Here is a 27,246-nt window from a genome sequence, read left to right as displayed (position 1 = left end):
AGCATGCTAACTGTTAGCATTTCAGTTCTTTAGTATTCACACACAATTTCTCCCTAAGTTTTTAGGAAAAATCCCTATATTGTGCCGATTAAGAAAGTGAAAACTACTCAAGTGGCCCCCGCATCTTTTAATTTGTCAGTGTGTGGCCCTCAGCGGTAAAAGTTTTGGCAGCGCTGGTGGAGGCGCTCACACCGTTTACAGGGTGGGATATCATGCTTACCACACACAAAAAAAAAGCAAGAAAGTTAGCAGTTCCTTAAAGGGTTGCAAACAGACCCTTTCAAAATAAAAGCAGTCAAATTTGTATTTTGACTTTGAAATTCAACAAAAAGTTACAGGCACTTATGCAATTAGTGGATCATTAGAGTCATGAGTACAAAGTACGACAATTACACGTTTGCTGCTACACATTTTGACACAAAAACATCCACAGTACGTCGAAAAAGTGACACTTTTTTAGAACCGACACACGCTGGCTTGAAGTATTTCCTTAAATTCAATTCATGCTTTGCTGAAAAAAACATAAAGATGGATCCCATTCTTAACTTGATATATGACACATATTTATTCAGACTGCATTCTTTCAAAATAAAAGTGTCAAATAAGCCTTACTACTCGTCTGAGGGGAAGGGGAAGTAAACACTGCCACCTTGTGGACAACTACTGAACTCTGTTGTTTGCTCCATTTGGGTATAAAGATTTTGGAAGGATTCAACACAAAAATCTGTGAAGGATTTTATCAAAAATTGCTTTATTATTATCATTCTCCACCTTCCAAGGCATTACTGAGGCTCTTAAGTAAGAAAACGCCCCAAGTCTGGCGAGAGATTCGCAATTTTTGAGTCCCGAGCACAACATTTCTGAATTCACTCCTTAGCGCCCCCTTGAAAATGAGAGTCAGGAAAATCGCGATCATGACAGAGCGCACGGAAAAGTATTTGAAGACAAACAGGAAGTCGGCCATCTTGGTGTCTGTCTGCCATTTTTAGGCCGAAAACTGGTCGTACTTTACCAAACTCGTCCTAGGGACTTGGACCAAACAAACCGTTGTTTTAATGACGGATACTAGAGAGATTGACAATGATGAACCCCAAAGGAATTTCGGCTACGCCATAAGATGTGGGCGTGGCATGGCGCCAAACTTTGATTGGATGGTTTTTGGCCATTTTTCAGCGAAAAACAGGGGTCCTACTTTAACGAACTCGTCCTAGGGACTTGGACCTAACAAACTGCGGGTTTAATGACGGATACTAGAGAGATGGACGATGATGAACCTCAAAGAAATTTTGCCTACGCCATAAGATGTGGGCGTGGCATGGCGCCAAACTTTGATTGGATGGTTTTTGGCCATTTTTCAGCGAAAAACAGGGGTCCTACTTTAACGAACTCGTCCTAGGGACTTGGACCTAACAAACTGCGGGTTTAATGACGGATACTAGAGAGATGGACGATGATGAACCTCAAAGAAATTTTGCCTACGCCATAAGATGTGGGCGTGGCATGGCGCCAAACTTTGATTGGATGGTTTTTGGCCATTTTTCAGCGAAAAACAGGGGTCCTACTTTAACGAACTCGTCCTAGGGACTTGGACCTAACAAACTGCGGGTTTAATGACGGATACTAGAGAGATGGACGATGATGAACCTCAAAGAAATTTTGCCTACGCCATAAGATATGGGCGTGGCATGGTGCCAAACTTTGATTGGATGGTTTTTGGCCATTTTTCAGCGAAAAACAGGGGTCCTACTTTAACGAACTAGTCCTAGGGACTTGGACCAAACAAACTGCGGTTTTAATGACGGATACTAAAGAGATGGAACATGATGAACCTGAAATGATTGTTTTCTACGCCATAAGATGTGGGCGTGGCATGGCGCCAAACTTTGATCGGATGATTTTTGGCCATTTTTCAGCGAAAAAACAGGGGTCCCACTTCAGCAAACTTGTCCTGGGGACTTGGACCAAACAAACCGCGGTTTTATGACAGATACTAGGGAGATGGACGATGAGGAACCTCAAAGAAATTCCGCCTGCACCATAAGATGTGGGCGTGGCATGGTGCCAAACTTTGATCTGATGGTTTTTGTCCATTTTTCAGCAAAAATAAGGGCTCCTAATTTAACAATTTCGTCCTCAAGACTTGGATCCAAACAAACCTGGGTTTTATGACGGATACTAGAGAGATGGACGATGATGAACCTCAAAGAAATTTTGCCTACGCCATAAGATGAGGGCGTGATATGGCGCCAAACTTTGATCCGATGGTTTTTGGATATTTTTCAGCGAAAAAAAGGGGTCCTACTTTAACGAACTCGTCCTAGGGACTTGGGCCTAACAAACTGCGGATTTAATGACGAAGATGGACGATGATGAACCTCAAAGGATTGTTTTCTACGCCATAAGATGTGGGCGTGGCATGGCGCCAAACTTTTATCGGATGGTTTTTGGCCATTTTTCAGCGAAAAACAGGGGTCCTACTTTAACGAACTCGTCCTAGGGACTTGGACCAAACAAAATGTGGTTTTAATGACGGATACTAAAAAGATGGAAGATGATGAACCTCAAAAAAATTCCGCCTACGCCATAAGATCTGGGCGTGGCATGGCGCCAAACTTTGATCGGATGGTTTTTGCCATTTTTCAGCGAAAAACAGGGGTCCTACTTTAACAAACTCGTCCTAGGGACTTGGGCCAAACAAACTGCGGTTTTAATGACGGATACTAGAGAGAAGGACGATGATGAATCTCAACGAAATTCCGCCTACGCCATAAGATGTGGGTGTGGCATGGCGCCAAACTTTGATCGGATGGTTTTTGCCATTTTTCAGCAAAAAACAGGGGTCCTTCTTTTACGAACTTGTCCTAGAGACTTCGACCAAACAAACTGTGGTTTTAATGACGGATAATAGAGATGGACCATGATGAACCTCAAAGGATTGTTTTCTACGCCATAAGATGCGGGCGTGCCATGGCGCCAAACTTTGATCCGATGGTTTTTGTCCATTTTTCAGCAAAAAATAGGGGTCCAACTTTAACAAATTCGTCCTCAGGTCTTGGATCCAAACAAACTCCGGATTTAATGACAGATACTAGAGAGATGGAAGATGATGAACCTCAAAGAAATTCCGCCATAGCCATAAGATGTGGGTGTGGCATGGCGCCAAACTTTGATCGGATGGTTTTTGGCAATTTTTCAGCGAAAAACAGAGGTTCTACTTTAACGAACTCGTCCTAGGGACTTGGACCAAAGAAACTGTGGTTTTAATGACGGATACTAGAGAGATGGACCATGATGAACCTCAAAGGATTGTTTTCTACGCCATAAGATGTGGGCGTGGCATGGCGCCAAACTGTGATCCGATGGTTTTTGTCCATTTTTCAGCAAAAAATAGGGGTCCTACTTTAACAAACTCGTCCTCAGGACTTGGATCCAAATAAACCTGGGTTTTATGACGGATACTAGAGAGATGGACGATGATGAACCTCAAAGAAATTTTGCCTACGCCATAATATGCGGGCGTGATATGGCGCCAAACTTTGATCCGATGGTTTTTGGCCATTTTTCAGTGAAAAAAAGGGGTCCTACTTTAACGAACTCGTCCTAGGGACTTGGGCCTAACAAACTGCGGATTTAATGACGAAGATGGACGATGATGAACCTCAAAGGATTGTTTTCTACGCCATAAGATGTGGGCGTGGCATGGCGCCAAACTTTTATCGGATGGTTTTTGGCCATTTTTCAGCGAAAAACAGGGGTCCTACTTTAACGAACTCGTCCTAGGGACTTGGACCAAACAAACTGTGGTTTTAATGACGGATACTAAAAAGATGGAAGATGATGAACCTCAAAAAAATTCCGCCTACGCCATAAGATCTGGGCGTGGCATGGCGCCAAACTTTGATCGGATGGTTTTTGCCATTTTTCAGCGAAAAACAGGGGTCCTACTTTAACAAACTCGTCCTAGGGACTTGGACCTAACAAACTGCGGTTTTAATGACGGATACTAGAGAGAAGGACGATGATGACCCTCAACGAAATTCCGCCTACGCCATAAGATGTGGGTGTGGCATGGCGCCAAACTTTGATCGGATGGTTTTTGCCATTTTTCAGCAAAAAACAGGGGTCCTTCTTTTACGAACTTGTCCTAGAGACTTCGACCAAACAAACTGTGGTTTTAATGACGGATAATAGAGATGGACCATGATGAACATCAAAGGATTGTTTTCTACGCCATAAGATGCGGGCGTGCCATGGCGCCAAACTTTGATCCGATGGTATTTGTCCATTTTTCAGCAAAAAATAGGGGTCCAACTTTAACAAATTCGTCCTCAGGTCTTGGATCCAAACAAACTGCGGATTTAATGACAGATACTAGAGAGATGGAAGATGATGAACCTCAAAGAAATTCCGCCTGCACCATAAGATGTGGGTGTGGCATGGCGCCAAACTTTGATCGGATGGTTTTTGGCAATTTTTCAGCGAAAAACAGAGGTTCTACTTTAACGAACTCGTCCTAGGGACTTGGACCAAAGAAACTGTGGTTTTAATGACGGATACTAGAGAGATGGACCATGATGAACCTCAAAGGATTGTTTTCTACGCCATAAGATGTGAGCGTGGCATGGCGCCAAACTGTGATCCGATGGTTTTTGTCCATTTTTCAGCAAAAAATAGGGGTCCTACTTTAACAAACTCGTCCTCAGGACTTGGATCCAAATAAACCTGGGTTTTATGACGGATACTAGAGAGATGGACGATGATGAACCTCAAAGAAATTTTGCCTACGCCATAAGATGCGGGCGTGATATGGCGCCAAACTTTGATCCGATGGTTTTTGGATATTTTTCAGCGAAAAAAATGGGTCCTGCTTTAACGAACTCGTCCTAGGGACTTGGGCCTAACAAACTGCGGATTTAATGACGAAGATGGACGATGATGAACCTCAAAGGATTGTTTTCTACGCCATAAGATGTGGGCGTGGCATGGCGCCAAACTTTTATCGGATGGTTTTTGGCCATTTTTCAGCGAAAAACAGGGGTCCTACTTTAACGAACTCGTCCAAGGGACTTGGACCAAACAAACTGTGGTTTTAATGACGGATACTAAAAAGATGGAAGATGATGAACCTCAAAAAAATTCCGCCTACGCCATAAGATCTGGCCGTGGCATGGCGCCAAACTTTGATCGGATGGTTTTTGCCATTTTTCAGCGAAAAACAGGGGTCCTACTTTAACAAACTCGTCCTAGGGACTTGGACCTAACAAACTGCGGTTTTAATGACGGATACTAGAGAGAAGGACGATGATGAACCTCAACGAAATTCCGCCTGCACCATAAGATGTGGGTGTGGCATGGCGCCAAACTTTGATCGGATGGTTTTTGGGCATTTTTCAGCGAAAAAAAGGGGTCCTACTTTAACAAAATCGTCCTAGGGACTTGGACCAAACAAACTGCGGGTTTAATGACTGATACTAGACAAATGGATGATGATGAAGCTCAAAGAAATTTTGCCAACGCCATAAGATGTGGGCGTGGCATGGCGCCAAACTTTGATCCGATGGTTTTTGGCCATTTTTCAGCTAAAAAAAGAGGTCTTACTTTAATGAACTCGTCCAAGGAAATGTAACCAGATGAGCTGCAAATAAAATGGCAGATATTGAACAGATGGGTGATGATAAATTGCGAAAGAATTTTCCCCACGCCATAAAATGTGGGCGTGGCATGGCGCCAAACTTTGATTCAATGGTTCGCCACAAAACTTCTACGGACGCAGATCTCGATAAGATTTGGTTCAAATAACGATGGTGACACCTTAATTATGTCATTATACAGGCTAGTCTAAAAAAAAACTTACTTAAAAAGACAATCAGGAAGTCGGCCATCTTGGTATCCGTCTGCCTTTTTTAGGCCGAAAACAGGGGTGGTACTTTAACGATCTCATCTTAGGGACTTGGACCACACAAACTGTGGTTAAAAAGACAGATACTAGACGGACGGGTGATGATAAAGTGACCACATCTTTGCCACAAAACTCCCAACATTTATAACTCGACTCTGCAAACTCAGATCTCAATAAGATTTGGATCAAATTATGTTTTCTACGCCATAAGATGTGAGCGTGCCATGGCGCCAAGCTTGGTGGTCTGGAGGGCAACCTCCACAATTTGGCGCCCAACCAAGCATGGACACGAGAGCCCGGGTTTCAGGATACAACACTGGGCTATTTTGCATCATTTTGCTTTTCAGCATAAAGTGTCTCTCTCTCACCCTCTCGCCCCAGCTCCAACAATATCTCTTCTCCCGGCCGCTGCTTAAACAGAACGACAGGTGTTTAGATGACAAGGCCCACCTGGGCCATCCACGCAACTGTCGCTGACTTTGAGGCCGGTCCTGGCATACCTCGCTTTGCTGCAGGCCACACCACCCTCCCCTCCCCGCCCCTATTTAAAAATACAATGAGAAAGTCGGCCATCTTGGTCTCTGTCTGCCTTTTTTAGGCTGAAAACCGGGGTGGTACTTAAACGATCTCGTCTTAGGGACTCGGACCACAACAAGTGTGGTTAAAAAGACAGATACTAGACGCACTGGCGATGATAAAGTGACCATACTTTGACTTGATGGTTCGCCACAAAACTCCCAACATTTATAACTCGGCTTTGCAAACTCAGATCTCATCAAGATTTGGATCAAACGATGATGGTGACAACTTAAAGTTCTAGATGGGTCAGTACCCATTCGTGATTGGGCGGGGGAAAAAATGGCCCACCTGGGCAATCTACGCAACGGTCGCTGACTTTGAGGCCGGTCCTGGCACACCCCGCTTCGCTACAGGCCCGCAGGCCACGCCCCCCTCCACACCCCTATTTAAAAATACAATCAGGAAGTCGGCCATCTTGGTGTCTGTCTGCCATTTTTAGGCCGAAAACGGGTCGTACCTTACCGAACTCGTCTCTAGGGACTTGGACCAAACAAACCGAGGTTGAAATGACGGATACTAGACAGATGGGCGATGATGAACCTCAAAGGAAATTTTCCTACGCTATAAGATGTGGGCATGGCATGGCGCCAAACTTTGATCCAATAGTTTGCCACAAAATTTCCAACATTTTTAACTCAGCTCCACAAACTCCGATCTCGATAAGATTTGGATGAAATGATGATAGGTGACCCCTTTAAAGTTCCAGATGGGTCAGTACCCATTCGTGGTTGGGCGGGGAAAAAAATGCCGGGACCAGCCTCAAAGTCAGCGAAAGGTGCGTGGATGGCCCAGGTGGGCCTTATTATCTAATCCCCTGTCGCTCTCTTTAAGCAGCAGCCAGGAGAAGAGACGTTGTTGGAGCTGGGGCGAGAGCGTGAGAGAGAGACACTTTATGCTGAAAAGCAAACTGATAAAAAATAAACCAGTGTTGTATCCTGAAACCCGGGTTCTCGTGTCCAAGCTTGCTGGTCCGGAGGGCAACCTCCTCAATTTGGCACTCAACCAAGCATGGACACGAGAGCTCGGGTTTCAGGATACAACACTGGGCTATTTTTCATCATTTTGCTTTTCAGCATAAAGTGTCTCTCTCTCACCCTTTCACCCCAGCTCCAACAACAAGTCTTCTCCCGGCTGCTGCTTGAATAGAACGACAGGTGTTTAGATGACAAGGCCCACCTGGACCATCTACGCAACTGTCGCTGATTTTTGTCGGCCCAAGCTTGGTGGTCCGGAGGGCAACCTCCACAATTTGGCGCCCACCCAAGCATGGACACGAGAGCCAGGGTTTCAGGATACAACACTGGGCTATTTTTCATCATTTTGCTTTTCAGCATAAAGTGTCTCTCTCTCACCCTCTCACCCCAGCTACAACAACAAGTCATCTCCCGGCTGCTACTTAAACAGAACGACAGATGTTCAGATGACAAGGCCCACCTGGGCCATCTACGCAACTGTCGCTGACTTCGAGGCCTGCCCTGGCACACCCGCTTCGCTACAGGCCCGCAGGCCACGCCCCCCTCCACACCCGTATTTAAAAATACAATCAGGAAGTCGGCCATCTTGGTGTCTGTCGGCCATTTTTAGGCCGAAAACAGGGGTGGTACTTTAATGAACTCGTCCCAGGAAATTTAACCAAATGATCCGCAAATAAAATGACAGATAGTAAACCTTAAAGGAATTTTTTCCTACGCCGTAACATGTGGATCACAAACATGATCCGATGGCTCGCCACAAAACGTCCAAACGTTTCTAACTGGGCTCCAAAAACTGCGATCTCGATCAGAATTGGTTGAAATAAAGATGTCGCCTCGAAAACTGGATGGGTCAGTACCCGTTCATACCTGTTCTTGGCTCCTCGCCATCAACCGTCAATCTGTCGTGACTTGACTTGCAATGGTCAGCTCTACTTTCCAACCGATTTGAGGCTTTAAGGTGGGGTAACTGATCATGTCACCGTATCGACACCAGTAACGCCCCTGGTGGTGGAAAATGATAAGTTTTACAATATAACTACAACTTCCTTCCACATACCCTGATCTTCTGGAATCGTTTGATGGTAGGTCGGGGCATTGAGAAGGACATGTTGCCGTGCGCCGACCCGATTGGATTTCAGAGTTGTGATTAAGTGTGAGGGCCCATTCAACTAATAACAACACTTATTATATTTGCATTTCAGCCGATAAAGTTCACATTTAGTTAGATATTTTACAGTCAAAAAACTCTTCTTAAATCCCATGTGTTGTTAATAAATATGTCAAAAAATAAAGTAAGATAAGCAATTATTAAGGTGAAATATAAACGTAAACACAAACAAGTACGTACGAAGGCTAAAAACGACTTTGGATCCCAAATGAAGCACACAAACGCTGAGATAAAGTCGACAGGATTAATACCGTAAATTACGGACTACACGCCGCAACTTTTTTTCCAACACTTTGACCCCTGCGGCGTAAAATGTATTGATTTTTCTACGCTGACGGCAATAATAAGAATAATTGTTTGATAAAAGAAACAAGCAAAAACACACCGTGGTTTATTGTTTGTGCAATGGCGGCATCTTGTGGATGAATTCGCTCACTGCAGGTGCTGCGGTGTCCTTCCATTCATTGAAAGTGCTTTTTTTCCTCTACTCAGATGAATTCTCCAATCATCGATCCAAGCATGGTTGTAGGTTTTACAATATAACTACAACAATTATGACTAAACCGTGCCATGTGTGATGTCTGTAGGAGTCTTTTCATGTTTATTTGTACCTGCTATCGTCATTAGCATTAGCTAATACGCTAACACATTTACGAGTGTCCGTGTTAGTATTATTAACACACAATGGCATTCTTTTTGTAGTGTTTCGGTATCACAAATTCCTCAGTAAAGTCACCAAAACGTCACTGTGGAGTTATCGAGTCTGTTTAGCTTATTGGAGAGCTCGCCCTGGGCAGCTAGTGGGTCCATGACTTCTGTTTTGTTTGATGAGCCGTTTTACTGCCCTGTTACAGACACTGTTTGGAAACAATTAAGGTATTTAAATAAACATTTACAGAATATTTCTGTGTAAATAACTCAATTCACAAGGTATGTATATGCGACTTATAGTCTGGTACGACAAATATATAGATTGCATTTTTTTCTCAAATTTACTGGGCGTGGCTATAGTCCGGAAAATACGGTATTTATCTGTTTAATTTTGGCAAATTAGCTTGACTAAAAGTACTCTCATACAAACACGCACACACCTTGCCAAGTGCTGCACTGGGAATTCATGGAATTCAAGTAAGGTCCAGAAGCAAACACCATGACTCTTGATCGGGTCAATTATGAACAGATGTGGAGTCAAACCTAGAGCCCAGTCAGGTCTACGATGGCCTTGATGAAGATGGTGTCATCGCGGATGTAAGAGTTCTTGGACTCCAGCTTGGAGAGCGGACAGAAGAGCGGGCAGCCGCTGGCGATGTTCATGTCGCTGACCGGCCTCTGGAAGGACGAGGAAGAGACGTCGGGCCGGAAGGCGTCTATGATGTGTTCCCTGTTGTTCTGGTCCAGCAGCATTAAGGTGACCTGGGTACATACCACTTAATCAATTTATGGTACATAACTTCTTATGGAACTCTAAATGATTTAATCAACTTATGTTACACAACTCCTTATGGTACGCTACATGACTTACTCAACTTACAAACCCCGTTTCCATATGAGTTGGGAAATTGTGTTAGATGTAAATATAAACCGAATACAATGATTTGAAAATCCTTTTCAACCCATATTCAAATGAATGCACTACAAAGACAACATATTTGATGTTCAGACTCATAAACTTTTTTTTTTTTTGCAAATAATAATTAACTTAGAATTTGATGGCTGCACCACGTGCCAAAGTAGTTGAGAAAGGGCATGTTCACCACTGTATTACATCACCTTTTCTTTTAACAACACTCAATAAACGTTTGGGAACTGAGGAAACTAATTGTTGAAGCTTTGAAAAAGGAATTCTTTCCCATTCTTGTTTTATGTAGAGCTTCAGTCGTTCAACAGTCCGGGGTCTCGGTTGTCGTATTTTACGCTTCATAATGCGCCACACATTTTTGATAGGAGACATGTCTGGACTGCAGGCGGGCCAGGAAAGTACCCGCACTCTTTTACTATGAAACCACGCTGTTTTAACACGTGGCTTGGCATTGACATGCTGAAAAAAGCAGGGGCGTCCATGATAACGTTGCTTGGAAGACAATATATGTTACTCCAAAACCTGTGTGGACCATTCATCATTAATGGTGCCTTCACAGATGTGTAAGTTACCCATGCCTTGGGCACTAATACACCCCCATACCATCACAGATGCTGGCTTTTGAACTTTGCACCTATAACAATCCGTATGGTTATTTTCCTCTGTTCCGGAGGACACCACATCCACAGTTTCCAAATATAATTTGAAATGTGGACTTATCAGACCACAGAACACTTTTCCACTTTGCATCAGTCCATCTTAGATAAGCTTGGGCCCAGCTAAGCCAGCGGCGTTTCAGGATATTGTTGATAAATGGGTTTTGCTTTGCACAGTACAGTTTTAACTTGCACTTACAGATGTAGCGACCAACTGTAGTTACTGACAGTGGTTTTTTGAAGTGTTCCTGAGCCCATGTGGTGATATCCTTTACACACTGATGTCTGTTTTCGATGCAGTACCGCCTGAGGGATCAACGGTCCGTAATATCATCGCTTACGTGCAGTGATTTTTCCAGATTCTCTGAACCTTCTGATGATTTTACGGACCGTAGATGGTAAAATCCCTAAATTCCTTGCAATAGCTCGTTGAGAAATGTTGTTCTAAAACTCTTCGACAATTTGCTTACAAATTGGTGACCCTTGTTTGTGAATGACTTAGCATTTCATGGAAGCTGCTTTTATACCCAATCATGGCACCCACCTGTTCCCAATTAGCCTGCAAACATGTGGGATGTTCCAAATAAGTGTTTGATGAGAATTTCTCAACTTTATCAGTATTTATTGCCACCTTTCCCAACTTCTTTGTCACGTGTTGCTGGCATCAAATTCTAAAGTTGATGATTATTTGCAAAAAACAAAAATGTTTATCAGTTTGAACATCAAATATGTTGTCTTTGTAGCATATTCAACTGAATATGGGTTGAAAATGATTTGCAAATCATTGTATTCCGTTTATATTTACATCTAACACAATTTCCCAACTCATATGGAAACGGGGTTGGTACATGACTTAATCAACATATGTTACATAACTCCTTATGGAAGTCTACATGACTTACTCAACTTATGTTACATAACTCCTTGTGGAACTCTACCTGGTTTAATCAACTTATGTTACATAACTATTTATGGAACTCTACACAACTTAATCAACTTATGTTACATAACTAATTATGGGATTCATAACTTAATCAACTTATCTTACATAACTCTATGGAACTCATGACTTAATCAACATATGTTACATAATTCCTTAATGAACTCTACATGACTTAATCAACTTATGTTACATAACTATTTATGGAACTATACACAACTTAACTTATGTTACATAAGTAATTATGGGATTCATGACTTAATCAATCAATCAATCAATGTTTACTTATATAGCCCTAAATCACTAGTGTCTCAAAGGGTTGCACAAACCACCACGACATCCTCGGTAGGCCCACATAAGGGCAAGGAAAACTCACACCCAGTGGGACATCGGTGACAATAATGACCCAGTGGGACGTCGGTGACAATGATGACTATGAGAACCTTAGAGAGGAGGAAAGCAATGGATGTCGAGCGGGTCTAGCATGATACTGTGAAAGTTCAATCGACAATGGATCCAACACAGTCGCGAGAGTCCAGTCCAAAGCGGATCCAACACAGCAGCGAGAGTCCCGTTCACAGCGGAGCCAGCAGGAAACCATCCCAAGCGGAGGCGGATCAGCATCGCAGAGATGTCCCCAGCCGATACACAGGCAAGCAGTACATGGCCACCGGATCGGACCGGACCCCCTCCACAAGGGAGAGTGGGACATAGAAGAAAAAGAAAAGAAACGGCAGATCAACTGGTCTAAAAAGGGAGTCTATTTAAAGGCTAGAGTATACAAATGAGTTTTAAGGTGAGACTTAAATGCTTCTACTGAGGTAGCATCTCGAACTGTTACCGGGAGGGCATTCCAGAGTACTGGAGCCCGAACGGAAAACGCTCTATAGCCCGCAGACTTTTTTTGGGCTTTGGGAATCACTAATAAGCCGGAGTCCTTTGAACGCAGATTTCTTGCCGGGACATATGGTACAATACAATCGGCAAGATAGGATGGAGCTAGACCGTGTAGTATTTTATACGTAAGTAGTAAAACCTTAAAGTCACATCTTAAGTGCACAGGAAGCCAGTGCAGGTGAGCCAGTACAGGCGTAATGTGATCAAACTTTCTTGTTCTTGTCAAAAGTCTAGCAGCCGCATTTTGTACCAACTGTAATCTTTTAATGCTAGACATGGGGAGACCCGAAAATAATACGTTACAGTAATCGAGACGAGACGTAACAAACGCATGGATAATGATCTCAGCGTCTTTAGTGGACAGAATGGAGCGAATTTTAGCGATATTACGGAGATGAAAGAAGGCCGTTTTAGTAACGCTTTTAATGTGTGCCTCAAAGGAGAGAGTTGGGTCGAAGATAATACCCAGATTCTTTACCGTGTCGCCTTGTTTAATTGTTTGGTTGTCAAATGTTAGAGTTGTATTATTAAATAAAGTTCGGTGTCTAGCAGGACCGATAATCAGCATTTCCGTTTTTTTGGCGTTGAGTTGCAAAAAGTTAGCGGACATCCATTGTTTAATTTCATTAAGACACGCCTCCAACTGACTACAATCCGGCGTGTTGGTCAGCTTTAGGGGCATGTAGAGTTGGGTGTCATCAGCATAACAGTGAAAGCTAATACCGTATTTGCGTATGATGTCACCTAGCGGCAGCATGTAGATGCTGAAGAGTGCAGGGCCAAGGACCGAACCCTGGGGAACTCCACACGTTACCTTAACGTAGTCCGAGGTCACATTGTTATGGGAGACACACTGCATCCTATCAGTAAGATAAGAGTTAAACCAAGACAGGGCTAAGTCTGACATACCAATTCGTGTTTTGATACGTTCTAATAAAATATTATGATCGACGGTATCGAAAGCAGCGCTAAGATCGAGGAGCAGCAACATAGATGACGCATCAGAATCCATCGTTAGCAATAGATCATTAGTCATTTTTGCGAGGGCTGTCTCCGTGGAGTGATTTGCCCTGAAACCGGATTGAAAGGTTTCACATAGATTGTTAGACGCTAAGTGTTCATTTAACTGCTCCGCAACAATTTTTTCGAGGATTTTTGAAATAAAGGGAAGGTGAGACACCGGTCGGTAGTTTACCATGAGGTCAGGATCGAGGTTAGGTCTTTTAAGAAGAGGATGAATAACCGCTTTTTTGAATGCTAGGGGAACAGTGCCCGAGGAGAGTGATAAGTTTATAATATTTAGCACTGATGGACCTAATAATACAAAGAGCTCCTTGATCAGTTTCCCAGGAAGAGGGTCAAGTAAACATGTTGTCTGTTTTATTCCATTTACACGTAACAATTCCTCTAATGTTATTTCCTCAAAACGAGAGAAACTATTTTGGAGGGCAGTATCCGCCGTGTATACCATCGTATCAGTGTTAATAGAACCCCGTTGTAGCTGGGACGCATTGTCTTTAATCTCCTTTCTAATGACTTCAATTTTCTTACTAAAGAATTGCATAAAGTCATCAGCTGAGTGGGTTGAGCTACTGGAAGGAATCCCTTGTTGGGTTAGCGATGCTACCGTACTAAACAAAAATTTAGGATCGTTTTTATTACGGTGGATGAGATTTGAGTAATATTTAGCTTTAGCTAAGGTAAGCATGCGTTTATAAGTTATTAAACCATCACTCCATGCTTGATGGTGCACCTCAAGTTTAGTTGTGCGCCATTTGCGTTCCAGCTTTCTACATAATAATTTCTGAGCTCTAGTTTCTTCTGTAAACCACGGGGTGCGCTTTTTTGGAGCCTTTTTTAACTTTAGCGGTGCTATGTTATCAATGGTTTCGCGCAGGGCGTCGTTAAAGTTGTTAGTGAGGTTATCAATAGAGCCCACATACTTTGGGAATGGTGCCATTACCGAGGGCAGTAGGTCAGCAAGAGTTGTCGTTGTGGCAGCATTAATGTTGCGGCTGCTATAGCAGTTATTATTATTATTAGTTTGACGAACATGCGTCTGAACCTCGAATTTTATAAGGTAATGATCGGACAATGCTTTAGTATACGGGAGTATCGTAACTTTGGAAACGGTGATGCCCCTGACAAGCACTAGGTCTATCGTATTACCGTTGCGATGCGTGGGTTCATTTATTATTTGTGTGAGACCACAGCTATCAATTACAGTCTGGAGCGCTACGCACGGTGGGTCCGATGGGGTATTCATATGGATATTAAAGTCCCCCATTATGATTATATTATCGGCGTGTGTCACTAGATCAGCAACGAACTCTGAGAATTCATTGATAAAGTCCGAATAGGGCCCTGGGGGGCGGTAGATAACAGCCAGGTGTAGAGGCAGCGGTGTGACAGACCTCATAGTAAGCACCTCAAACGATTTATATTTATTATTTATGTTAGGACTAAGGTTAAAGTTTTCGTTGTATATTAGTGCGACCCCCCCACCCTTTTTAAGCGGACGGGCAATATGCGCATGTGTAAAGTTAGGAGGACATGCCTCATTTAGCGCAAAAAAGTCGTTTGGTTTAAGCCAGGTTTCGCTGAGACCGATGACGTTAAGATTGTTGTCTCTGATAATATCATTAACTAATAACGTTTTGGGAGACAATGATCTTATGTTTAAAAAGCCTATATTATAGGTAGTGGGCTGTTTCAGGGAATTTTTGATCAAATTATCCGTAGTAGCAATATTAATAATGTTGTGTTTATTATGCCCAGTGCATTCAATATAATTACGACCATATCTAGGAATAGATACGACAGGAATTTTCCGATTGTTTGATTGTCTCTTTGATAAACTGCACGCATCATGGTTAGCCACCTCAGTAACGGGGATTTCCCGATTGTTTGTTTGTTGCTTTGATAAACTGCACGCATCATGGTTAGCCACCTCAGTAACGGGGATTTTCTGATTGTTTGATTGTTGCTTTGATAAACTGCACGCATCATGGTTAGCCACCTCAGTAACGGGGATTTTCCGATTGTTTGTTTGTTGCTTTGATAAACTGCACGCATCATAGTTAGCCACCTCAGTAAAACACATGTCCAACTCTGAAACACTCAAAGCAGAAAAAACTCGTTCTAATTTAACTGACTCCTTACCCAGACCAGTAGTCTCGCATTTTCCATCTAAATCCGTCTTCAGTATGGAGGGAAGTGGTGTTCTGTGGTGATTAGCCTTCTGCTTTGTTTTTAGCCCCGCTCGACATCCGCGTTTCCGATCACACCGCTGGCGTCTGCTCCGTAGACGGCCCCCGCTGCTACTAGACTCCCCTGCTTCACAGGCCGCTGGATGTAGCCGCCGACGTATTCCCATGCTAGTTAGCATGTTTAGCACGCCCGCGTCTATCAGTCCAAAACGGCCCGATGTGTCCACATCCAGAAGTGTCTGGCGGTCGTACGTGATCACGGAGTGACCACGATGTGAGCCAGCCATAAAGTTTGTAGAGTTGTCCGGTATTTCTGCCAAATGTTCCATCTTTAGCAGGAGCTCCGCAATGTTGCAGCCCGTCAACTTATCTTACATAACTCTATGGAACTCATGACTTAATCAACATATGTTACATAATTCCTTAATGAACTCGACATGACTTAATCAACTTATGTTACAGAACTATTTATGGAACTATACACAACTTAATCAACTTATCTTACATAACTAATTATGGGATTCATGACTTAATCAACATATCTTACATAACTCTATGGAACTCATGACTTAATCAACTTATGTTACATAATTCCTTAATGAACTCTACATGACTTAATCAACTTATGTTACATAATTCCTTAATGAACTCTACATGACTTAATCAACTTATGTTACATAACTATTTATGGAACTCTACAAAACTTAATCAACTTATCTTACATAACTCCATGGAACTCATGACTTAATCAACTTATGTTACATAATTCCTTAATGAACTCTACACAACTTAATCAACTTATGTTACATATCAATTAATGGGACTCATGACTTAATCAACTTATGTTACATAACTCTTTATGGAAGTCTACATGACTTAATCAACTTATGTTACATAACTCTTTATGGAACTTTACATGACTTAATCAACTTATGTTACATTACTATTTATGGAACTTTACATGACTTAATCGACTTACGTTACATAACTAATTATGGGATTCATGACTTAATCAACTTATCTTACATAACTCTATGGAACTCATGACTTAATCAACTTATGTTACATAATTCCTTAATGAACTCTACATGACTTAATCAACTTATGTTACATAACTATTTATGGAACTCTACACAACTTAATCAACTTATGTTACATAACTAATTATGGGATTCATGACTTAATCAACTTATCTTACATAACTCTATGGAACTCATGACTTAATCAACTTATGTTACATAATTCCTTAATGAACTCTACATGACTTAATCAACTTATGTTACATAATTCCTTAATGAACTCTACATGACTTAATCAACTTATGTTACATAACTATTTATGGAACTATACACAACTTAACTTATGTTACATAAGTAATTATGGGATTCATGACTTAATCAACTTATCTTACATAACTCTATGGAACTCATGACTTAATCAACATATGTTACATAATTCCTTAATGAACTTGACATGACTTAATCAACTTATGTTACATAACTATTTATGGAACTCTACACCATTTAATCAACTTATGTTACATAACTAATTATGGGATTCATGACTTAACTTATCTTACATAACTCTATGGAACTCATGACTTAATCAACTTATGTTACATAATTCCTTAATGAACTCTGAATGACTTAATCAACTTATGTTACATATCTATTAATGGGACTCGTGACTTAATCAACTTATGTTACATAACTCTTTATGGAACTCTACACAACTTAATCAACTTATGTTACATATCTATTAATGGGACTCATGAATTAATCAACTTATGTTACATAACTCTTTATGGAACTCTACATGACTTAATCAACTTATGTTACTTAACTATTTATGGAGCATAAGTCAAAAAGAAGAAATTGTTGATAAAAGTAGAAAATCTTGGTCAGTATGGCATTTTTTTGCATTTTTCCAAAGAAACCGTAGTCTTTTTCCGCGCTCATCTTTTCCTTTCCACCTTCACCCATTCCGGGTGTACGGAAACAACAGGTAGGAACTAAAGTGCACGACTGTATAAACGGAATAAACAACAAAATATAAAAAATATGCTACTTTAAAATAACAATAATTTGGTCTATCCATCCATCCATCCATCCATCATCTTCCGCTTATCCGAGGTCGGGTCGCGGGGGCAGCAGCCTAAGCAGGGAAGCCCAGACTTCCCTGTCTCCAGCCACTTCGTCTAGCTCTTCCCGGGGGATCCCGAGGCGTTCCCAGGCCAGCCGGGAGACATAGTCTTCCCAACGTGTCCTGGGTCTTCCCCGTGGCCTCCTACCAGCTGGACGTGCCCTAAACACCTCCCTAGGGAGGCGTTCGGGTGGCATCCTGACCAGATGCCCGAACCACCTCATCTGGCTCCTCTCGATGTGGAGGAGCAGCGGCTTTACGTTGAGTTCCTCCCGGATGGCAGAGCTTCTCACCCTATCTCTAAGGGAGAGCCCCGCCACCCGGCGGAGGAAACTCATTTCGGCCGCTTGTACCCGTGATCTTATCCTTTCGGTCATGACCCAAAGCTCATGACCATAGGTGAGGATGGGAACGTAGATCGACCGGTAAATTGAGAGCTTTGCCTTCCAGCTCAGCTCCTTCTTCACCACAACGGATCGATACAACGTCCGCATTACTGAAGACGCCGCACCGATCCGCCTGTCGATCTCACGATCCACTCTTCCCCCACTCGTGAACAAGACTCCTAGGTACTTGAACTCCTCCACTTGGGGCAGGGTCTCCTCCCCAACCCGGAGATGGCACTCCACCCTTTTCCGGGCGAGAACCATGGACTCGGACTTGGAGGTGCTGATTCTCATTCCGGTCGCTTCACACTCGGCCGCGAACCGATCCAGTGAGAGCTGAAGATCCCGGCCAGATGAAGCCATCAGGACTACATCATCTGCAAAAAGCAGAGACCTAATCCCGTGGCCACCAAACCGGAACCCCTCAACGCCTTGGCTGCGCCTAGAAATTCTGTCCATAAAAGTTATGAACAGAATCGGTGACAAAGGACAGCCTTGGCGGAGTCCAACCTTCACTGGAAACGTGTCCGACTTACTGCCAGCAATGCGGACCAAGCTCTGACACTGATCATACAGAGAGCGGACTGCCACAATAAGACATTCCGATACCCCATACTCTCTGAGCACTCCCCACAGGACTTCCCGAGGGACACGGTCGAATGCCTTCTCCAAGTCCACAAAGCACATGTAGACTGGTTGGGCAAACTCCCATGCACCCTCAAGAACCCTGCCGAGAGTATAGAGCTGGTCCACAGTTCCACGACCAGGACGAAAACCACACTGTTCCTCCTGAATCCGAGGTTCGACTATCCGGCGAAGCCTCCTCTCCAGTACACCTGAATAAACCTTACCGGGAAGGCTGAGGAGTGTGATCCCACGATAGTTGGAACACACCCTGCGGTCACCCTTCTTAAAGAGAGGGACCACCACCCCGGTCTGCCAATCCAGAGGTACCGCCCCCGATGTCCACGCGATGCTGCAGAGTCTTGTCAACCAAGACAGCCCCACAGCATCCAGAGCCTTAAGGAACTCCGGGCGGATCTCATCCACCCCCGGGGCCTTGCCGCCAAGGAGCTTTTTAACTACCTCAGCGACCTCAGCCCCAGAAATAGGAGAGTCCACTACAGATTCCCCAGGCACCGCTTCCTCAAAGAAAGACGTGTTGGTGGGATTGAGGAGGTCTTCGAAGTATTCCCTCCACCGATCCACAACATCCGCAGTCGAAGTCAGCAGAACACCATCCGCACCATACACGGTGTTGATAGTGCACTGCTTCCCCTTCCTGAGGCGCCGTATGGTGGTCCAGAATCGCTTCGAAGCCGTCCGGAAGTCGTTTTCCATGGCTTCCCCGAACTCTTCCCATGTCCGAGTTTTTGCCTCCGCGACCGCTAAAGCTGCACACCGCTTGGCCCGTCGGTACCCGTCCACTGCCTCCGGAGTCCTATGAGCCAAAAGAACCCGATAGGACTCCTTCTTCAGCTTGACGGCATCCCTCACTGCTGGTGTCCACCAACGGGTTCTGGGATTACCGCCACGACAGGCACCAACAACCTTGCGGCCACAGCTCCAATCAGCCGCCTCGACAATAGAGGTTCGGAACATGGTCCACTCGGACTCAATGTCCCGCACCTCCCTCGTGACATGTTCAAAGTTCTCCCGGAGGTGTGAATTGAAACTCTCTCTGACAGGAGACTCTGCCAGACGTTCCCAGCAGACCCTCACAATGCGTTTGGGCCTGCCAGGTCGGTCCGGCATCCTCCCCCACCATCGCAGCCAACTCACCACCAGGTGGTGATCGGTAGAAAGCTCCGCCCCTCTCTTCACCCGAGTGTCCAAAACATAAGGCCGCAAATCCGATGACACAACTACAAAGTCGATCATGGAACTGCGGCCTAGGGTGTCCTGGTGCCAAGTGCACATATGGACACCCTTATGTTTGAACATGGTGTTTGTTATCGACAAACTGTGACGAGCACAAAAGTCCAATAACAAAACACCACTCGGGTTTAGATCCGGGCGACCATTCTTCCCAATCACGCCTCTCCAGGTTTCACTGTCGTTGCCAACATGAGCGTTGAAGTCTCCCAGTAGGACAAGGGAATCACCCGGAGGAGCACTTTCCAGTACTCCCTCGAGTGTACCCAAAAAGGGTGGGTATTCTGAACTGCTGTTTGGTGCGTAAGCACAAACAACAGTCAGGACCCGTCCCCCCACCCGAAGGCGAAGGGAAGCTACCCTCTCGTCCACTGGGTTGAACTCCAACGTACAGGCTTTGAGCCGGGGGGCAACCAGAATTGCCACCCCAGCCCGTCGCCTCTCACTGCCGGCAACGCCAGAGTGGAAGAGGGTCCAGTCCCTCTCGAGAGAACTGGTTCCAGAGCCCTTGCTGTGCGTCGAGGTGAGTCCGACTATATCCAGCCGGAACTTCTCTACCTCGCGCACTAGCTCAGGCTCCTTCCCCCCCAGTGAGGTGACGTTCCACGTCCCAAGAGCTAGCTTCTGTAGCCGAGGATCGGACCGCCAAGTGCCCTGCCTTCGGCTGCCGCCCAGCTCACAATGCACCCGACCTCTATGGCCCCTCCTATGAGTGGTGAGCCCATTTGAGGGATGACCCACGTTGCCTCTTCGGGCTGTGCCCGGCCTGGCCCCATGGGAACAGGCCCAACCACCAGGCGCTCGCCATCGTGCCCCAACTCCGGGCCTGGCTCCAGAGCGGGGCCCCGGTGACCCACGTCCGGGCGAGGGAAATCTGGGTTCATTTCGTTGTAATTCCATAGAAGTCTTTGAGCTGCTCTTTGTCTGATCACTCACCTAGGACCTGTTTGTCTTGGGAGACCCTACCAGGGGGCATGAAAACCCCCAGACAACATAGCTCCTAGGATCATTGGGACACGCAAACTCCTCTACCACGGTAAGGTAGCAGCTCAGAGAGGAGTTTGGAATTTGGGCTAATAACATTTAAATAAAAATTACTGCATAACATAAATTCATGTCCATACTCAAATAACAATAACATGGCAACATCATGTTACACAGACCACATAACCACCTGGCACTAAACCTGCAGAAAATACTTCTCTATGATTACATGTTCACAAATTTTCTTACACTTTATTATGCAATTCTTACATATTCCTTATTTTCTGTAGGTCAGGCCTATTCTACTGGCGGCCCGCCAAAGCTTTTAGTTTGGCCCGCCGAACATCACCCAAGTAGGCTTGATGACACCCTTCAAAACAGGCTTGCTCATGCATGCAGTACCCCCGCCACCCGGCAGGGGGGGCAACAGAGGAGCATATGTGTCACAAGGAAGCAGCAGTGGGTGAGTCGAAGAAAACGGCACGATCGACCCTGAAAAAAATATAAATAAATCGCGTAAATCTGACTATTAACAGCAACCTGACAAGAAAGCATGAGTGTATTGAAACTGCTGACTTTGTGATGTTTTTTGTGTTTGTTCAAAACTGGCGGTCAAAACTGGTTAAACACATGTAGCGCCGAATATGACCAGCAGAAGGCGATAAAGCTACACCTTAGCTTTAACTGTGATAAAACACATCTGCAATGTTTGAGGTGTGTGTTACCACTAAACTTTCTGTTTTATTAATTTAAAATACACAATGATCGTTATAACTTTGTAATGTTTATATTTTCAGCCTCGAAATTAAGAAAGACGTGTAAAGAAATACAACGGAGGAAGAAAAATAGTTCACAAGAAGGAACATTAATCATCAACAAAGCTTCTGTTTCTTCCTGCTGTTAACTATCTGTCGAGCTGCACGCGCTGGAAATGAGTAGTCGATGTGTTTACTTTGTAAATAAGTCCACGCGGTAGAAATGCGCGGTTTGCGGTCTCATCCGCGGAGTCCGAGAAACCGCGGGTCGGGCGGGTGACATGACGAAAAAATTGATTTTAATTAGATTCGGGCGGGTGGCGGTTGAACCATTCGGAAATATTTGATATACATGGTTTAGGGATTGGTATCTTTTACCATTCAAAGAGCCATTTAGGACCCGTGTCACAAAGCGAAGAAGACAATAGGAAACGCAAACATTCTCTAGAACAGGGGCGCTCACACTTTTTCTGCGGGCGAGCTACTTTTCAATTGACCAAGTCGAGGAGATCTACCTCAATATTTATTTATTTATGAATGAGACATTTTTGTTAACAAGTTAATGGTGTTTAATGATAATACAAGCATGTTTAACACACATAGATTCATTTCTTTCATGAAGACAAGAATATAAGTTGGTGTATTTGATTCTGATGACTTGCATTGATTGGAATTAGACAGTGGTGCTGATAACGTCCGCATTTTCAAATGGAGGAGAAAAAAAAGTCCTCCTTTCAGTCCAATACCACATGAAAGTGGTTGGATTTGGCATCTCATTTGTCCAACTTGCATACTCGTTTTTAAACACTTTGTTATGAGAGTAGCATATGTGTGTGGCCCTTTAATGTCTGGCAGCAGGTGAGTGACGTCACTGAGAGTGCGGGTGGGCAAGCAAGTGAGAAAGCGGTCGCTGAGGGCGGGGGAGAAATACATTGGCATCGAACTCAGTAGCTTGCTAGCTTGTGCACGCTAGCTTTCTGAGACTCTTAGTTTGTTAGCACAGGCAGGATGAAACAGGTCTTTTATGGTGAAGACAGGAACTGTGCTGTCGGTCTTTAGAGTTTTGACAGTAGGTACCGAGTCTCTAGAAATAAAATGTGTTTCTCTGCGTCCGCCCTGTTAGTGATTTTTTTCTTAAATATGAGCTCGCAGCAGCCAGCGTCATCTCACAAGATCCTCGGGTGCCGAGAATGTCAAACAACTGACGAAAGGGAAGTCTTGGTATGATTGGTGATTGCTCATTTTTATGTATATTTTTTAATGCCTGGCTTGAGATCGACTGACACACCCTCCGAGATCGACCAGTCGATCGCGATCGACGTAATGGGCACCTCTGCTCTAGAATGACTGCCGGCAGTCGCCCAGATAATAAGTATTAGGGCGTGCTATGAAGCTATTGGCTTTGTCGCCTTCTACAGCAGGTACGATCTGCTTGTCGGTCCAGCAACATGCTGTGTGTAGTTTCCGCAGACACACGCACACGACTGCAAGGCATACTGGGTGACAAAGACTACACTAATGGTTGTGACATAAACAATTTTAACACTCTTAGTAATATGCGCCACGCTATGAAGCCACATCAAACGAGAACGACAAACACATTTCGGGAGAACATCCTCCCAGTAACACAACATAAACGCAACACAACCAATATCCAGAATCCTTTGCATCCATGAGACTTCCTGACTATTTTATACACCCCGCTAGCAGCAAACCCCTCCTGTGCGTCGGTAAGGTGGGCGAGGTTGGAGGCGCGGGAGTGTAATATAAATTCAGGTTTGTCACGGATGCAAAGGATTCTGGGTATTTGTTGTGTTGCGTTTATGTTGTGTTACTGTGAGGATGTTCTCCCAAAATGTGTTTGTCATTCTTGTTTGGTGTGGCCTCACAGCGTGGCGCATATTAGTAAGAGTGTTAAAATTGTTTATATCACAACCATCAGTATACTCTGTATCACCCAGTATGCCTTTCAATCTTGTACATGTGACTCCGGAAGCTGCATACAACATGTTGCTGGACTAACAATCGGTTTGTACATGTTGTTGAAGGTGTCAAAGGCAATGGCTTCACAGCACACCCTTAATCTTGTCATCAGGATGAATATCATTGGATATTCGCGAGAACGTTAACGGCTCCCATTGTCTTCTTTACTCTGTGAAACGGGTTTAAATAGCTCTTTGAGTGGTAAAGGTGGCCGACCTCTGATGTATTTCAACGGGCGGGTGGCGGGCAGATGGCGGGCGGTTGCGGTTCTGATAAAATGTTGGTTCGGGTGGACCGCGGGTGGATGACGACTTTGGTGATGTGGTTGCGGATGATATAATTGCCTATCCGCGCATCTCTACTACGCGGTCTCAAAGGAATATAACCTGCGGAGGTATGTTCGGCCCCTGAGACCTTGGGCTCTTGGAACATGATGTGGTTGAACAGCCCTGTCGTAGGTGATATAAATACCAATAATGATCGGTATCAATATAAAACGCTGACATCCTGGTACAGGTTTCAGCCCTATGTCAAGACTAGGACTTTGGTGCTGTTTGTTTTCCCGAGGTGCAAAGCGACTGGATCGGACACGACGTGAAGGTAATGACATCTTTTTATAATAACTCGAAAAAAGGCGCTCACAGAGGAGGTACAAAAACTTGGCTCTGAAAACAAAAACTTGCACAATGGCAGAACTATGAACAAAAAAAACGAAAACACTTACTGTGACGTGAAAAGCATGAATTTATGGTAAGACGTGAGCAATCAGGTATCAAGGGTATGTAGAAGGTGAATCCGCCAGGCTGACTGCCTGGCAACTACAGGCTTAAATAGTGCTGTGATTATTGACAGGTGCGTGAGTCCAAACAAACCAGGTGCGTGGTGAAAACTAATTGGTAGTCATGGTGACAAAACAAACAGGAGTGCCCAATGAGTCCAAAACCAAACAGAACGTGACCACAAAACATGACACCCTACATGGATAAATTGGAGAAGAAGCTACCTTCTGATGAAAAGGCCACTTGAGGAGCGCGTCGCTGTGTCCTCTCATCACCACAAAGAACAGGGACAAGTGGCTGCCTCGTCCCGTACCGTCTCCGTTCAGGTAGATGCGCAAGCACATCTTGTAGCCGTATTTGCTGCTATAAAAGGCTGCGAAGCGATAGAGGTCATTGTCACGGCGCCATACCCAAGTGTGGGACACGGCATACCTGGGGAGAACATGGCGGGAGCTCGGCCGGCTACGGCGTCCTGCCGCTTCTTGGCGAAGTCGGAGATCTTCCACACAAAGATGCCGTCGTACGTGGCGGCCGACATCTCCTTCATCTTGCCCTCCATCTCCACGATGGACAAGTCCCTCAGACTCACGGTTCTTTCCAGCTGACGGACCTTCAACACAAACATGAAACACTTTTGCCTCGCCTGTGTAAACGATCCATCAAAAATTGGTCAAAAATCGCTAATAATTTAAGTAAGAATATTTTTTTATTTTTTTATTTTCCAGGCAAACTAATGCATTTTAAATCTTTTCTCTGTTGATAAAGTTACTGTTTGTGTCACGGTCCGGGCGAGCGTCAGTGCGCATTAATCTGGGTGCTGCACCGGGTGCTGCACCGAGGGCAGCTCCAAGAGCGCGCAAGGCACACCCCAGACCAGCGGCAGGGAAAAGCTGCAATAAATCAGCGGCAATTAGCACACCTGGGACTGATGAGGGCGAGCTGGATAAAAACTAGTGGACCCAAGGATCCTTGTTGGAACTTAGCCTTCTGTTGATGTCCTGTAAGCCAGTGGTCCCCAACCACCAGGCCGTGGCCGCAGAAGAATTTTTTGTAAAAAAAAAAAGTATATATATTTTTTTTATTTTTATTAAATCAACATCAAAAACACATTATACACTTACAAATAGTGCACCAACCACAAAAAACTCCCATTTTCATGACAAAAACGTCCCTTTTTCATGACAAAGAAGAAAAACAAACAAAAGAAAAAAAAAATTATTAAGCGTTGACCGGTCCACGGATACAAAAAGGTTGGGGACCACTGCTGTAAGCGATCGGACCCCACCCCTGGATCTCGACTGCCTCCCTTGATCCTCGACCCCCCTCTGGACACGGACCTCTAGACGCCTCTATCTGCCCCACGGACCTTGCTTCGATCACAGACCCCATTTTGCCTATAGCCACTTTGGATTTGTCTGTGTCTTCATCCAACAATTATGGTAATACTCAAAAGCTAATTATTCATTCACAAAGTCTTCCACCATACATCCATTTTGGATCTCGTTCACACACACCATTCCTTTGTCGTTTAATTAAATTATATTGTTCAGTATTTATTATATTATATTGTTTGTATATATAAATATAATAAATACACGGAGCAATATTGCCCCCTTGTGGTTCTGTGCCATCACAACTCCCTCCTTCATCCATAATAGTTTGTTGTATAAGTTGACCTACACTATATTGCCAAAAGTATTTGGCCACCTGCCTTGACTCACATATGAACTTGAAGTGCCATCTCATTCTGACCCCATAGGGTTCAATATGATGTCAGTCCACCTTTTGCAGCTATTACAGCTTCAACTCTTCTGGGAAGGCTGTCCACAAGGTTGCGGAGCGTGTTTATAGGAATCTTTCACCATTCTTCTAGAAGCGCATTGGTGAGGTTACACATGGATGTTGGTCGAGAAGGCCTGGCTCTCAGTCTACGTTGTAATTCATCCCAAAGGTGTTCTATCACAGTGGTCCCCAACCACCATTGGTACCGGGCCGCAGAATAATTTATTTAGTTATTTTTTTATATTTTTGTATTTATTTTTATTAAATCAACATAAAAAAAAACACAAGATACACTTACAATTAGTGTACCAACCCAAAAAACCTCCCTGTTTCATGACAAAAAAAATAAATAAAAAAATACAATTAAATTAAAAATCCCCCCACACCGCCGGGGCGCGGGACAATTATCAAGCGTATCAGCTACAAAAAGGTTGGGGACCACTGTTCTAGTGGGTTCAGGTCAGGACTCTGTGCAGGCCAGTCAAGTTCATCCACACCAGACTGTATCATCCATGTCTTTATGGATCTTGCTTTGTGCACTGGTACACAGTGATGTTGGAAGAGGAAGGGGTCCGCTCCAAACTGTTCCCACAAGGTTGGGAGCATGGAATTGGCCAAAATGATTTTGGTATCCTGGAGCATTCAAAGTTCCTTTCACT

General features: G+C 44.1%; 1 protein-coding gene across 3 annotated transcripts in view; it reads right to left on the bottom strand.

Moving 5' to 3' along the window:
• The window catches only part of LOC133550979 (TNF receptor-associated factor 2-like), an 83,995-nt gene that overhangs the window by 27,073 nt on the left and 29,676 nt on the right, over window positions 1-27,246 (bottom strand). The window contains exons 8-10 of one of the 3 annotated variants that reach the window (XM_061897197.1): window positions 25,238-25,415; window positions 25,030-25,178; window positions 9,815-10,033 (exon numbers count right to left, since the gene is read on the bottom strand). In XM_061897197.1, coding sequence (XP_061753181.1) covers window positions 9,815-10,033; window positions 25,030-25,178; window positions 25,238-25,415 — 546 coding nt within the window. Of the gene's footprint in view, window positions 1-7,644; window positions 10,034-21,535; window positions 21,781-25,029; window positions 25,179-25,237; window positions 25,416-27,246 lie in introns of those variants that run through there. The other 2 variants (XM_061897205.1, XM_061897212.1) reach the window with 2 other exon arrangements.

The sequence above is a fragment of the Nerophis ophidion genome, linkage group LG01, assembly GCF_033978795.1.
Source record: "Nerophis ophidion isolate RoL-2023_Sa linkage group LG01, RoL_Noph_v1.0, whole genome shotgun sequence".
Lineage (NCBI taxonomy): Eukaryota > Metazoa > Chordata > Actinopteri > Syngnathiformes > Syngnathidae > Nerophis > Nerophis ophidion.
Note: the sequence above shows the minus strand (reverse complement) of the source record. Positions and strands in the feature narration are given on the sequence as shown.